The 16,719-nt window shown below is 39.3% G+C and overlaps 1 protein-coding gene across 1 annotated transcript; it reads left to right on the top strand.

The window, feature by feature from the left end:
* Nucleotides 1–2,684: 2,684 nt before the first annotated feature.
* kcnk3b (potassium channel, subfamily K, member 3b) lies at nucleotides 2,685–11,092 on the top strand. Its single transcript, XM_056476348.1, has 2 exons — nucleotides 2,685–3,074; nucleotides 8,352–11,092. Exons 1-2 carry the CDS (start codon nucleotides 2,792–2,794, stop codon nucleotides 9,218–9,220), a joined length of 1,152 nt encoding a protein of 383 aa, XP_056332323.1. The 5' UTR covers nucleotides 2,685–2,791; the 3' UTR covers nucleotides 9,221–11,092.
* Nucleotides 11,093–16,719: the final 5,627 nt, after the last annotated feature.

The following is a 16,719-nucleotide window of genomic DNA, read 5'->3' as shown; positions in this document are numbered from 1 at the left end:
GTAGTGCAGGGTCTGGGGCATCTGCAATACCACAAATGGAAGGGTTGGCTGTTCCCGGTATCTCCTCCACCATTTTAACAATCTCAGACGACAAAGGGTTACATGGAGGCCCTCTACCTATTTCAAAACAACTTAGTTGCTGACCCCACAGACACAATCATTTCATTAAAAGAAATTAGTAAGACTAAAATTAAATGTACCAGTGGCTCGCATGCTTTCCTTGTAAGCTGCAATTTGTTTGCATGATGATGCCAAAACATTGTACCACCTTTTCTCACAGTCTTAAAAAAGTCCTACCTTCTTACAAAGAAGTTTTGACACTTAAGTCAAAGTTTAAGACTACTCTTAAGAGCATTTTTAGAAGTTTTATACATACCTCTGATATCTATATGGTTTGTTAATAATCCAACAACAAGAATTCAGAAAGACAATGCAGGGGAACAACAATACTACATTCAGCAAATAACAAACCCAGATTGAAAAGGGGCTCACAGTATTTACCAAGGATAAACAAGGTAAAGAAGCAGGTGGAGACAGTTAATCACCTGGGAAACTAATAAGACTGTGGTCTGTATTTTTTTCATACAAATAAAAAACAATTGTATACATTACATCAATAATAACACAAATATGCAATTATACACTCACCAGCCACTTTACTAGGTACAACTGTCCAAATGTTTGTTAACAAAAATTTCTTATCAGCCAATACCATGGCAGCAACTCTGCCATGTCTATATGCATTTAGGCATATAGACATGGTCAAGAGTCAAGTCAATCTGCTGCAGTTCAAACCAAGCATCAGAATGGGAAAGAAATGTGATTTAAGTGACTTTGAACATGGCATGGTTGTTGGTGCCAGACGGGCTGCTCTGAGTATTTCAGAATCTACTGGGGTTTTCATGCACAACCATCTTTAGGGTTTACAGAAAATGGTCTAAAAAAGAGAAAATATCCAGTGAGCAGCAGTTCTGTGGGTGCAAATGCCTTGATGATGTTAGAGTAGAATGGCCAGATTGGTTTGTGCTGATAGAAAGGCAACAGTAACTCAAATAACCACTCACTACAACAGAGGTATGCAGAAGAGCATCTCTGAAAGCACAACACGTCCAACCTTGAGGCGGATGGGCTCCAGCAGAAGAAGACCACACCGGGTGCCACTCCTGTCAGCTAAGAACAGGAAACTGAGGCTACAATTCACACAGGCTCACCAAAATTGGACATTAGAAGATTGGGAAAAAATCCCCCTGGTCTGATGAGTCTGATGATGATGATGGTAGGGTCAGAATTTGGCATCAACAACATGAAAGCATGGATCCATCCTTGTATCAACGGATCAGGCTGGTGGTGGTAGTGTAATGGTGTGGGGGATATTTTCTTGGCACACTTTGGGCCCATTAGAAATCTATCATGTCAATATGGACCAAAATCTCTGAGGAATATTTCCAGTACCTTGTTGAATCTATGCCACGAAGGGTTTAAGCTAGTTCTGAATGCAAAAGGGGGTCCAACCCGGTACTAGTAAGGTGTACCAAATAAAGTGGCCAGTGGGTGTATGTGTTTTTTCTAATGTCTTCTGTCTGTTTATAATTAAATAATACACATGGCTGGTGTATATATATATATATATATATATATATATATATATATATATATATATATATATATATATATATATATATATATATATATATATATACATATATATAGATAGATAGATAGATAGATAGATAGATAGATAGATAGATAGATAGATAGATAGATAGATAGATAGATAGATAGATAGATAGATAGATAGATAGATAGATAGATAGATATACAGCAAGGAAAAATCTAAAAGACCTCATTAAACGTGTTTAAGTACATTTTTAAAATTTTATTTTGTATTAAAGAATATAAATGTAAAATGTTGACAGTTTATTTTTTGTCAATAATATTTTGTTACTTTCACTTTTGAAGAGATCAAAAAACAGTATTTAGCATAAAAACTCAGATTTTCAGTAGCAAAAACACAAAACATTTGTTATCCCATTAATTTGAACTCTTAAGATTTTTTTTACAAAAAAGACAGATTGTCATTATTATTTGAAGGAAGCATTATCAGCCTTTTAAATAATAAAACACATTAAATTTAATTGAAACTTATTCTAACAAATCCAGAGAAACTGAGAATTTTCAAGTGTCATTTTAATTTCTCGTTATATGGCCGACAAATTTTCTCAAAAATAACTTAAATTGCAAAATGGGTACCGTCTACTGACTTATTGAAATCTGTGTTTTCATTAAAAGCCTTTAACACCTACTGGAAAAGTGGACTTATTAAAATATTATTTTCACAATAACAGGAGGTTCTATTAAGAACTGTTCTCAGAAAAACTTCTCTAGGGAAAACAAAGCATCACTTCAAAGACCCCTCTCGTAATTTGAAACGACTTTAGGTGACATATATTAAGTAATCACTTCATAATTGCAACTTTAAATAATCGATAACACACCACAGTATACAAACCTCCATCCTCATGGTTTAGAAGAAGTGATCTCGCGGCAAATATAAGGAAGAATTGCCCATATAAGGCGTGAGTATCGGTCTCTGGGGGTGGTGCTGAAAGAACAGCTCCCACTAAACACACTTCTTTTAATAGCGGTTCCTTGTGGCAGCTTTTTTTTTTCAGGAGACCCTCAGCTGGAATGACTCTCGCTGCCAAGAGCTACAAGCCATGAATCAGGAAAGTTCCCATGCCCGGACCGGAGCTTTGAAAACTGAGGGATATTTTGAGGCGACTATGAGAAGATGAAGAGACAAAACGTGCGGACACTCGCCTTAATCATCTGCACTTTGTCCTATTTGCTCATTGGAGCGGGAGTTTTCGACGCTCTCGAGTCAAAGCAAGAGAAAAGCCAGAAGGGCAAACTCGACTATCGCAAATTTCTGCTCATGCATAAATACAACCTCACCAGGCTTGACTTTGATCAGATTGAGAAGGTCGTGTTGCTTCTGAAGCCCCACAAAGCCGGAGTCCAGTGGAAGTTCTCCGGGTCTTTCTATTTCGCCATCACTGTGATAACAACCATAGGTAAATCTTCACTTACAGTTAACTTCATTTGTTATCACTGTAGTTTTGTTCTATTTTATAGTTTCATGTTTGCAAGGTGTCATCTTGTAGTTTAATTTTTACTGTTTGCTTCACAACAATGTGTTAATTAAGAACAGTTTAGTTCATATTTTAAGACGAAACGTACTATCTGAGGGGAAACATTCTTATATTTGCGCGGGAAAATATGTTATATATAATTTTTATGCACGTAAACACATTTGTTTATTCATTTGGCTTAACATTATTCTGTCATGTGTGGAACACTGCTATTTTGTGCTCATATCGGGAAAACTGACCACTATTGTCATATTTTTACGAGCAATTTAAAGCCTCCATTTGATTTTCATCGGAAGCACCTCGGTTATTGGCAGCATATTGTACAACAAACAAAACAAACACGTAGTATACCTATCTAATGTAATACGAAGTGTACTACGGAAAATGTTTGGGAAGTCGACAATACCATAAAATTAATAAGGTTGTAAAACTGAAAAACACTATTAAATTGAAATAGCTTAAGGCATAAATGATTTCGAAGTAATATATGAGGTAAAACACGAAGAAAAACACCCCATACCGTCATCACTGGAGTGCTTAATCCTGTGTTACAGTTCATGGTGATGTTGGTCATTGCTTCCGGTGGATTAATTCAAAAATGGTCATGGGTTATTTTTAGAAGAGCACACTACCAAATGCTAATGTATGTTAAGTCTGTCTTCTCTGAAAACAATGCAAATTTACCTCCAACCCCTTTGTTTCGTTTGAAAAAGACCCCAGATTGCTTTTAATAGTTGAAAATCTGTTTTTTTACTACTATTCTTATTTTTGTTGTTGTTATTATTATACAACCTAGCACAACACTCTGCAGTCGTTTATTAAATTTGATTAATTCTTTTTTTCTCTTTCTCTATGTGTTTTGGTCAAGTTTATCTTAAACTACAGTTACTCTTTACATAGTCTATCGGGTTTGGATTTAGTCAGAAATAAAAGTTAAGCTCAACAGAACATTTTATTTATTTATCTAATTATTTTTGGGTTAATTATCATCGTCTAGTCCTCATAAAAGCAAGAACAGAGATGCTGTAATGCCAAAATGGCTGCATAACAGCTGATAATAATTGCCAAACAATTAAATCTTCTTCCCAGTACTGGGTTGCAGCTGGAAGGGCATCTGCTGTGTAAAACATATGCTGGAATAGTTGGTGGTTCATTCCGCTGTGGTGACCCCAGATGTATAAAGGGACTAAGCTGAAGAAAAATGAATGATGATGAATTAAATCTTCATTGCCCTAATTTTCTTGTTGAAAACCTAATCCGTGAGTCTTTTTAGTATCCTGATATCGAGAGCCATGCAAATAAAAAAGCTCTGACAAATCTCCAGGCTAATGCCGTATTAGTCTGCCCTCATTGGGGAGTTTACAGTATCATCATAACAAAATTGGGATGGCTAAGTGCAATGAATGTTAGTAATAATATTTACAAAATGCTAAAGAACATCCCGTACAAATAAACCCGGGGGGTGTGAGCGTTTGATGAAGAGTCTATTGACTGGACTGTTTACCACATAAAAATGTTATTCTGACTTATTAAGAGGTTGTTTAACTTACATAAACCTCAAGGAGCAATAATATTAGTCTAAATTGTAAATCTTACATTCTGTAGAACCAAGGACCTGCGACTGCTTACTCATACCTGAACAATTTGGTTTGTAGGTCTTGTCTATACTGTTCTACAGCCCTGATCTTCAAATGAACACTGAATATTTGATTAACTGATACTGTTAAGAAGCTGGTCAGACTAGAATGAACATAAATTAGCACATGAAAGGGAAAAAGTGATTACTCCAATTCTCGATCTTCTTGTCTTTTATGATGCTTGAATCTTAATCAGGGAGTTAATTTCCTAAAATGATCATTAACCAGCTATGGTCCTAAATTTGTAAAAATATGGTCTTTATCATCCTAGAGGATTTGTAAGATTTCATAGGAATGAACATTCAAAAACAGCATGATGTTTATTAGAGCAGAGTAGTCTCCTAGATGTCATGTTTGGTATTTATTAACTCAAGCTCAAAAGAAAGAGCAGAAGTTATGACTCTACATTAGGGCTGGGTGATATGGCAAAAATGCAGTCTCGATAATTAATTTCCATATTGAACAATACCGATATATATTTTGAAGTTGCTTCCAGATTTAAAAGAGTACCCCAACAATGACTGATGCCACAAAAATTAGAGGGTCAGTTAAATGGCATTACATTTTCAGCCGATAAATTTTCGGTGGTCGAAAATACCAAGATGTCCTCGCTTCTGTCTGTAATCATCAGTGGACATTATACCGCTCACTAAGGTAACACCTATACTACTGTGAAGGTTGGATTTAGGGCAGGGGGAGGTGTAGGCGATCATCTATTAAGTAGTGGACCTGGTCCAGAACGTCATCAAGCTGCGGGCTTATCATTGTTACCAGACCTTATCATTGTTATTGACATTAGTGTTTCCTCTAGGATTTTTTCCAGCTATGGCGGCAGACTCTGTTGGGCCTTTTACACAGATCTACCAACTACCTGTGGCGTTATTTCATTGACAAATGTCGTGAGCGCAGTATTACAAGTCGAGATCGCATTCATGTAATACGAGCATGCGAATCTGTGCTTGAGCGCCGATTTCCTCTGTTTGTACACAAAACTTCTTGCGCACACTCAAATATACGCTGCTCAAGTGCAGATTTTCTTCTGCATTCTCAAATAAACCCTACTGAAGTGCGATTTAGTGCGTTTATGTCATGAGTATGTCTCCAACTTTTATTAGATTTGCTGGGAATATTTGTGAATGTCTTCAACAGACCTACAGAGCGGCATTAATGTGCCCTGAAGTAAAGTGAAACGGTTATAAACTCCAGCAAGATAAAGTCATTGTATGCAGAGCCACAGACCTTTATCTATAAATAAAACATAAATATGGAAACTGTGTTCGTCATAACTGAAAGCTACGTCGAGTTTGCTAGCCTCACGCATCTGTCAGTCAGTCAGTCAGTCAGTCAGTCAGCCAGCATGTCACCTTAAAGGGTTAAACAAATAGCGCACAGCAATACTACGGTTACAGAAAAGTTTGTGCGGTTATAATTCATTTACCTTTTATTATGTTTTAATGTGATTAAAACCCGCTATTAAAAAAACGACTGAATGTTTTGAATGAGAAGCTGTAATGTAGCCCTGGTGGGATGAATTTTGGTGTGGCGCCCCGCCATGGAAGAATGAATGTAGCGGAAACTATGGACATACATATTATTTATTCAATATAATATTGTTTATCGACCCAGCCCTACTCTACATGCGTGATGTTATTACCGGAACTCCTAACCAACGTTTTGAATGATGGATGTGCAACAAATTTCCAATTTTTTGTGGAAACTGTTGTGATGAGCTAGCTAGTTTTTCAAATGATGCATTGTCACTACAAAATATTTTATTTGGTTGAACATAAAAAAAATCACTGCCCTGAAATCATTTTTATAAGTTGTGTGGCAACGATGTGTGGATATAGCCAGCCTCTAATAGTAAAAATCAATTTATTGTATTTTTTATAATCACGATAAAAACAGCAACTGAAACACTTTGACATTCTCCCTTTGTACATGTCATCAGATGGGGAAATCCCCGGCCATTATTGACAATCATTAGCATAAACAGCCCTGAGTAAGAAGCCGCCATCTACCATTAGAGTTTTTAATCAGTCACGTAGCGCCGCCCTCTTTTGAAAAGAGCACAATCTCATTTAAATTTAAAGTGACAGTCACCAAAATGGCACAATTTGGATAAAAAAAATTAAAAGGGGCAGTTTCAAAGTGTTTAAATCATTATTTGTGGGGTATTAGGTCTAAGTAGGTCTCCTTTAATGGGGCTATAAGATTTAACATTGTACTTCTATAGTTAAGCAGCCAATTATGTTATTGTATGGAAAATATTAGCTGATCATTATTCATTACAGCCCAATATAGTAGTGGATGTATACGTGTATGTAACATATATTTTTTCAGTAATATCAATTTGTGTAATACATATGCATGCTTCAGTTAGCCAAATTCATATATTTAATTCAATAACATCTCATTTACTAATCAAACTTATTTCAGTTTTCAGTGTTTTGAGGGATAACGAGTGCATGCTGACCTATAGTAACCTCTGATTGGCTATTTCAGCAGATGCGTAATTGTCACAGACAAACTGGTTTTGATATAAAACAACTGGTGACAAGTTTGCATTCCTGCATTGATAAATGGATTGCACTGTTGAACTTCCATGTGCGTGCAGTTGTCTAATAAAATACAAACTATGAGTCTAATTTTACTTTTCTTTTAGGCTGTAGATACAAACACCAATTCACCAAAAAAGTGTTGTGTTAAACCTTGTGGTGTCTGCTGGCGCTGGTTTTGCTGGTTTCGCCTACTGAATATTTACCCACAGAGAATGCAGAGCACGATCATGCATTCACAATGGTACTACAAACCATTATAGAGATAATGAAATGTATATTTTTATTATATATATTTTTAATTATTAATATTTTGATTTAATACAGATGAAAGCAAACCATTTCTCACTATTTAAATTGATGACGGCGACGCAGTGGCGCTCGGCTGGGTTAGTTGGCATTTCTGTGTGGAGTTTGCATGTTCTCCCTGCGTTTGCGTGGGTTTCCTCCGGGTGCTCCGGTTTCCCCCACAGTCCAAAGACATGTGGTACAGGTGAATTGGGTAGGCTAAATTGTCCATAGTCTATGGATGTGTGTGAATGAGTGTGTATGGGTTTCCCAGTGATGGGTTGCGGCTGGAAGGGCATCCACTACATAAAACAAATGCTGGATAAGTTGGTGGTTCATTCCGCTGTGGCGACCCCAGGTTAATAAAGGGACTAAGCTGAAAAGAAAATGAATAAATTGATGACCCCATACACATCTTGTTTTGATGTCCTTCAGGGGGGGGATAAAGCTCTATTTGATGTCCACTCCAAAGTTGCTTAATGATGCTCTACAAACACTTTATTAACCATGGGCAGGAAACTCTGTCCTGCTAGATCCAATTTCCCTCAGAGTTTAGCTCTTTCCTAATCAAACACATCCAAACAAGACAACCAATGTCTTCAGAATCACCAAAAATCCCAGGTTTGATCATCATTGGAGTAAAACACTACATAAAGTGGATGTTCAGCTCTGATCTAAACATACATCCACTTATCTTGTCCTCCTTTTTTCCCAAGGTTATGGCCATGCCGCCCCCAGTACGGATGCTGGTAAGGCATTCTGCATGGGATATGCACTTCTGGGCATCCCCCTCACCCTGGTGATGTTCCAGAGCCTGGGCGAACGCATTAACACCTTCGTCCGCTTCCTGTTGCACAAAGCCAAAAAATGCATGGGCCTGCGGCGGCCGGAAGTCTCCATGGCCAACATGGTGATCATCGGCTTTTTCTCCTGCGTCAGCACCTTATGCATAGGAGCAGCTGCCTTCTCCCACTACGAAGGTTGGACCTTTTTCCATGCCTTCTACTACTGCTTCATCACCCTCACCACCATCGGCTTTGGTGACTACGTAGCCCTACAAAAGGACAACGCACTCCAGAACGACCCTCATTACGTGGCCTTCAGTTTTGTCTACATCCTGATGGGCCTCACTGTCATCGGTGCTTTCCTCAATCTAGTGGTGCTACGCTTTATGACCATGAACACAGAGGACGAGAGAAGAGATGCCGAGCAGAGAGCGCTGCTCTCCAAAGATAAACACAAAGGTCCAGTTTCACGCCGTGCAGAACCTCCGAGCCCATCCGCCGTGGGCCGAGACAAAAGACGAGGGCTGAAGAGCGTCTACGCCGAGGTGCTTCACTTCCAGACGGTGTGCTCCTGCCTGTGGTACAGAAGCCGAGAGAAATTGGTGATCCTCCCGCAAGATCTGTCATTCACTGATGCGCTTATGGAGCAAGGAGACGTGTCGCCCCATCACTTCTTTGAAAACGGCCCCACTGGGTGCGTGTGTAATCCTCAACGCTGCTCGGCCATTAGCACTGTGTCTGCTGACCTGAGAAACATCTCGCCGTTCAGGCTCTTCTCCAAGAGACGCAGCTCTGTCTGAATCACCTCACTTTCTTACACAGTCCTGTAGATCTTTATTGAGTCACATGATTTATTTTCACATTAAGATGCTCGAACGGACCACCCAAGTGTGAGGTGGACTGAGTCTTCTTACACAAACACATCTATGCTCTATAAACACTGGATGTCAATATACTTCAAATTTACACCTTGAAATGGTGCAATAGACAATACTTTAATATAATCTGCCCAAAAAAAGTCTGATGTGGAATATAATTGTACACTGTTTGTCTGAAATGCTTATGGTATTGGTGTTGTGAATGTGTTCATTTCAGTCGTTTTAGTCATATTTGTCTTTGCATTCTAGGATTTTGTGCCATTCACAACTGACCTGAGAACTGAACTGCCTTTGGAATAGCAATTTTAGCATTTGCTCACCCCCAAAATCAAAGTTCAGTCATTAGTTACTCACCCTAATGTCATTCAGAGTCCCTTTTTTCCCTCTTCAGAACACAAATTAAGATATTTTGGATGAAATCCAGGAGCTTTCTCATCCTCCATGGACAGCAAAGGTCCAGAGACGTTCAAAGTCCAAAAAAGGAAGCAAAAACATTGTCAAAACATACCATTCAACTTCAGTGGTTCAACTGTAATCACACAAAGCCCCATGAACCAACATTTTGGAATGACATGAGGGTGAGAAATAAATGAATGACAGTTTTTAATCTTTAGCAAGCTATAGCTATAGCTACACTTGACTTGACTTAACTAGATTTAGCATCCACTCATAAAATTGTGACACTGGACGATGTGCACCAAGTTACATATACTCAGGCAACCAGCAGTTTTGCAAGTAAACCAAAGTTTCTCGGGCAATGCAAAATAAAGGTACCCCATCTCATATTTTTCCTACCAGCGTTGCCCCTTTCAGACTCCCTGCATGATAAGCATTTTTAATGCTTAGAGGTGTGGCCTTTAGTTGTTGAACTAAATCTAGCACCCATTATTTATAATAAGTATTGTGAGAAACGATGAGAGATATTATTCCCAGACTGTACCCTTTTAATGTAATGTCCTGCCTACAATGCTAGACGTCAGTGTAACCAGTAAAATGAAACACCTATCAGGTGTTTGTGGATCCAGATGGCATATCGACATGACTCCCGCTCTCCGCCCAGCTCTGTACGGCATGATAAAACAATAATCTGACCTTTTGAAACCTACTAAAGTACATTATCCCGATGGAGGTCACGTGGAGTGATAAAAATACGCAGATTGGCTAGGGTATAACTGGGACAGAGTTGTCTATATAACAATGATATCAGAGTCAACATCTATGCACGGAAAGTGTATAAAACTCTTGAACCCGAGGAATTTAATTACTCTTGATGTTGAGCACTTAAATGTCAGCCTTGAAGATGAAGTATAAATATGACCTTGGTCTGAACTAGAGCTCAAGGAAAAACAGCATTTATCCCATACGGGCCCTCCGAGTGCTCTCAGCACCGATCTGGACGTCGTGTTCTGTGTGTCCCCCGTGACTCAGAGAGGCCTTGCTGCTCATGCTATGTTTGGCCCACACAGGATAGTGTGCCATCATCACATCCTGCCAAGGAGAAAGCGCTTTGTGCCCAAGACTTTGCCTTCAGCTATTAAACCTGCATGACACGGTGACAGAAGGAACGCCATTACGACAAATGCCTGTATTGCCCCCCATGGTGGCGGCATCTGTTGCTTTTCCTTCTGGATTTTTTTTCAGATTGGCATCAACATCCATGTGAAAGCTAAAATTTATCTTTGGCCAGCAGGTCAATGGGAATAGGACAGCATGTACATTTATGTTTCTATTTTTGTCCTTCCTATAAAGGAACGAGGGTAAAAATAACTCATTGTTGATTTGAGTAATAATAAAAAGAACAGAAAACACATATTTTTTTGTCCCTATGAAACTATGATATTGGTTATTGTATGTGAAATGGGCAGTGACGCCACTCGGGGGGTGGGGGGGGTGTTGGGATTAGGACGATTCTAAGGGCCAATGCATTTTGTGGGCCCCCAGAGATAATATTAGGGGCCCACGACTCATCCCCCCACCCCGTTCTTCATTTTCTTCCGCGAACACACTTTTTAGTATACTGGGATACATATCAGATGATTTTGCATGCGCACAAAAGGGGCCACAAAAACCTCATTTAGCTACAGCAAGTGCAGCAAGACAATTTGCTCACTCTAAACATAATCTTTGCACGAAGACTGGATAAAGCATGCGCAACATGCTCAAAACGTGATCTTTTGCGTGCAGAATTGTGGCGCTAATATAACTCCATAGAAAAGAGTGTATTTCAACCGAACATATATTAGCGGGGCCAAAAATGCTAACTCCAGAGGAAAGTAGCAGTCTTTAAAGGGCACCTATCCCCTTTTACAAGATCTAAGATAAGTCTTTGGTGTTTCCAGAATGTGTCTGTGAAGTTTCAGCTCAAAATACCCATCAGATTATGTATTATAGCCTCCAGAATCTGCCCATTTTCGTGACTGAATACACTGTAGCTGTTTTTGTAGCCTGTGGCTTTAAATGCAAATGAGCTGCTTCTCCTCGCCCACCGTTCCCACATGTGTGTTTGTTTCTCATCATGCGTTATGTCAGATAAACGGCAGTCAGTGATAGAGACCGACGCAAATGAAGTTGAAATGCAGTTCATTAGTCAAAAATACCAAGTAAGTTTATTTGATGTATTTGTGGTGGAGTTTATTCAAGCCTTTCTGAAATGGTGAGTCTCACACAAATGCTGTTTGCGGTACACACACACACACACACACACACACACATTAGCGTTTACGGTCGTGGTGATTATAACAGTTAAGAATTACATATCGAATCTGTCTTTATTACAAACATGCTCTGTTTTAAAAATGTTTTAAACTTGAAAAACTTAGAAAAATCACAGAGAGTTGTAACAAATATTTTAATCTAAATAAATGTTCTGTATACATGTTATTACAGAAACATGGTGCCTGTCAATCAATTCGGTGGGTGGGGAAAATCGCACTCCTACGTCACGTTGCGGTGGGCCTCAAAATCACTGGGATTTGGATCCTATTTTAACGTCAGGAAATTAAAAAAAAGAGACTTGTTGGATTTATATCATTCCAATATGACAGTGGATACACTATACATACACACAGTTCTGTCCAAACAGCTTACAAAAGTTGATTTTCATCATAGGTGCCCTTTAAAACGAAATGAAGATTTAGTGTAATGAAAAAGGGGTGTCCACCAAGGGTTGGTTTTGTAATTAGTAAACAATACAAATATTACAAATGTAAATATTAGCTGAGCACCTTACAGTGTGGCTCGATCATTCCTGTTGGTGTCATCAATCTGGCAACCTGAGTTGGAATACCTAGTTTAGCCACTAGGTGTCAATTTTACATACTGCACCTTTAAAGGGCCATGAACAACCCCCAATCCACCCCCCCCCCCCACTTTCAGTTCAAGTCTACCTCCGATTTTTTTTTAAAAATGCATCATAATGGGCGTGGAGCTCTGTGAGCAGAAGCAGGAGTGGGCTTGGCCAGCATGAGAGGAAGAGGGGAGTGAACAACTGTTGTCAGTTGGCTCACAAAATGAGACACAAATCGTAAAGAGACCCATGATTTTATAGTATACAAAGTTAAAATGCAAAGAAATAAACAGTAATTTAATGCCTTGCTATATTTGTTATTCGTAATTTCATATACACACAACCACAATATATATAAAGATAATCGTGTTTATATGAACACTATAAATGAGGACTTCTCCCTCAATCCCCGGGTCTGAATGCAGACTCAGTGCAGCAGGTCTCTTGCCCTGCCTATTTCAACCATTAGCCCTGCTGGTAATCTGGGGGATTTAGGCAAACACAGCAGCACTGCGATGTGTCCAAATGTGCACAAACTCAACTGATAAGACAACGTCCGCCATTCTCCAATTCTTGTACTGCTCTTCCGACAAAAATGCTTGCTGCACACATACAGCTTTGCTGTATCAGCCCTGACTGGATCACGGGGAAAAATGTGCAACAAACCCAGCAGATCATGGAAACAAACACATACGACCCTTCATGGCTAAATGGCTAAATACCGTGTGCCGTGGGTCCGTGGACTCACCCAATCATCAACATAGGGTCTCAAAGCTTGGCACTGGCAGGTCTGTCTTGCCTTCGGAAAGCACGCGCAGTCATGAATAATTAAGAAGCAGGCTCTTCTCATAGGATCAGAACACTCCGCTATGAATAATAATGAGAAACTGATGCGTCATCACTCTACTTGCAGTTTTGCGCTACGTCACTGATTTTGATCCCGCCCCAAAAATCATTTTATACCCGGAAGATGATATTAGCTGACCAAAGCTCAAAATTATCCAGTTTTCCCCACAATTACAGCTAACAGGCGCTAACATTGTCTTAAGTGATGCTCAACACGCGCAAATCTGTTAAAATCTCAAAAAATAACTCCAGGGTTTTTTGAACCTTTAACAATGGCATTTTGTCATTGTCAGAGTAGGGTCTGCCTGCGGATTGCAAGATGGGCGTAACATGAAGGGGCATAACTTGTAGTACGTTAGAGGCGTAACTTGAAGTAATGGAGACCCACGTGTCAAAACTATGTGTTGGAAAAATGGCGTTGTACATTAGTTATTAACTTCTACACCTACTCCACACCTGAACCCAACCATTACAGTTATTAACATCTATACCACAACCCGAAGCCCAACTATCATAGTTATAACGTTTACACCTTCCCCAACCCCAACCTTTAACGTACAGCCACGAGTTGTGGAGGCTTTCATACTTGATGCGCTCGCCATTGTACTATTATTTGCTACCACAGGGAGTAGCCACCAAGTAGGCTAACTGTCATGACAAAATGGACGAAGAAGTCAGCAAGTGGAGTTGCTAAATGAATTAATATAATAATATTTCAAATGAATTGATTGTGAATAAATTTGGAGAAAACTCATGAAAACATTTGGTGAAAATGTTACCTAATATATTTCCACCATCTTACCAGTAACATCTCGTCGTGACAACTTGCATGGTTTAATGGAATCTCTATAACTGCAAGTTATGTCTCTCTAACTTACTACAAGTTACGACCCCGTCTTGCAGTCCACAGACAGATACACTTGGAGTGTCAACACTAAGCATCTGTGCACTGTCCTGTAGTCTGCCATTGTTGTTTTGGTTGTCCAAAACTCATGCTTGCTCATTGACCAGGGGTGTTCAGTCCTGCTCCTGAAGGGCCACTGTCATTATTGTTTAGCTCCAATGGTAAATCTAAACCAGCTAATCAAGGTCTAACTACATATAGTACACTACAGACAAAACTTGCAAACTTTAGCCAAAAAAAGCATAAAGGCTAACGCTAACACCACAGCATTGGCCCTATAGAGCGAGCACCAGAATTTAAGATAAGACTGGCTGAAATGCTCTTTCTCCTTATAGAGAGTCATATGCTGCGACCCAATTTACATACTTATACTAAGGCCAAAAGTATGTACTTTTTTGTGAAGGAAAAGTACATACCTTTGAGTGTGTAAGAGAAGAGTATACAAACTTTGGGACGTACTACTTCCTCGTTAACATACAGCATATGTTGCTTAGTTACGTCCCCTGTCAATCATTAATCCACATTTCTGTCATATTTAGTTTCCTACCTTATTGGAGAAGCAGCAGCAGGATTATCTGCCATTCACAAGTTTTTCATGCAGAGAAATCTCCTCAGGTCTTTGGATAATTATGCATTCAGAAGTTAATGTCCAAACACATTTTTGTATAAGCTCACGTTGTGCTGCAGATAATACGGAAAATGCTATTTAAATATGTTCCAGTTGGCTAGATATTAATGAACAGTCATTCAAACAACTTTGCCGAAGCCTCTCTACTTGACGGTTGTTCTCAAGTGTCCGCCATGTTTGTAGCTTATTTACACTTCTTACCCGAGTTTGAAATTCTAACCAAATTCACGTCTAATGCGCAATGTATTGTGGGCAATATTAGCAGTAGTATGGAATTTTTAGTGTACAAAATTGCCTACTACTCAGTAGGTACTGCATTTGAACTTAAATGTACTACTTGACCATCAGAAAAATACAGTAGGTTCTATACCTGGGGTGCTCAACCCTGTTCCTGGAGATCTACCTTCCTGCAGAGTTCAGCTTCAACCCTGTTTAAACACAACTAAACCAACTAACTAATCTGAAGAAGCACTTGGTAATTAAAGACAGATGTGTCTGATCAAGGTTGCAACTGAACTTTGCAGGAAGGTAGATCTCCAGGAACGGGGTTAAACACCCCTGCTCTATATAGTATGAATGTAGTAGGAATGGAACTCGTTCTACATCCTTCATTTTGTCATGATCACGTGACCTATCTGCGTCAGTTGCGTTGAGATCACGTGACCTATCCGCGTCAGTTGCGTGGATTCACTCCCATTCATGAATTCTCTCACGGATGAGCACGTTAGAATCTCATCGGAGATAGTAGATCATCCAGGTACTTCTCACATACTCTTTTTTTGAATTACTACTCGGCTCCTATAGTGTTTTTAGCGAATTATATAATATGGAAGTATGTGATTTCGGATGCAACCCTACACATACTCATTCATTTTCGAATACTATTTAGGGCGGATAGTATGCAAATTGGGATGCAGCAGACAGAGTTTGAAAACCACTGCTATAGACTTAACATGATACGGGGGATAACGTCACATTAATGTTTTCAACATCCTGAAGTTTTGAAACCCATTTTGCATTTTCAGGGCGCTTTTGTGTAAAAAACTAAATAAAAATGTATTTGAAAGTTTTTATCATGTAAATATACCTAAAAGTAATGTTTTCTGATCCCCAAATCATTTGGTGAAACATTTACCATAACCAACAGGTTTGATAAACAGACAGGTTAAAATCATTTTATGCACCGATTATACAATTTATTAGCCCATCTGCGATAACTTCTGAACCTGGAACATTTGTAAATATCAACGTGTTATATTGTAACATTTTAGAGTGAAACAGGAAATTCAACAAGAAACTAAGTGTAGGATCCAACCCAGGCTCATTCTGAGTACATACCTCTATATACATTTCTGGAGACCGCAAAATACATCCTAGGAGGTATGTTTTTTTGCAGTTTCTGTTTTAGCGAATCCACAAGTGTTGACTGTGTATGCTTTTTGAGATCTCAAATTTCTCTCGCGAGTGCCATTCGCACCTGCTGTTCTCGCATAAACCCACCAGAGGCCACTGTTGTCTGACTGTTTGACTGACTAACTGACTAATCGACTGACCCACACTCATCCCTCCCTAAACCCAACCAATTTTATTGATTGACTCTGCTTTTCTGGAATTGTTCTTCACCGGACTCGAACCTCGTCGTCGTGGTCAACTCCTCTCTGCGTCTCAAGTCCGCCGACGTACATGGCGAGCTAACGGGACAAACTGGTTACAACGGGAAAGCTGTTCATACGGAGGTAAGCGGTCAGTGGCTAAGC

Source organism: Danio aesculapii, chromosome 17, assembly GCF_903798145.1.
Source record: "Danio aesculapii chromosome 17, fDanAes4.1, whole genome shotgun sequence".
Classification (NCBI taxonomy): Eukaryota; Metazoa; Chordata; class Actinopteri; order Cypriniformes; family Danionidae; genus Danio; species Danio aesculapii.
This window is presented reverse-complemented; position numbering and strand designations above follow the sequence as displayed.

Coding starts and splice junctions, on each gene's coding strand:
- kcnk3b (XM_056476348.1), top strand. CDS start 2,792: ATGAAGAGACAAAACGTGCGGACACTCGCCTTAATCATCTGCACTTTG. Junction 3,075..8,351: donor CACTGTGATAACAACCATAG/GTAAATCTTCAC, acceptor TTTTTTCCCAAG/GTTATGGCCATGCCGCCCCC.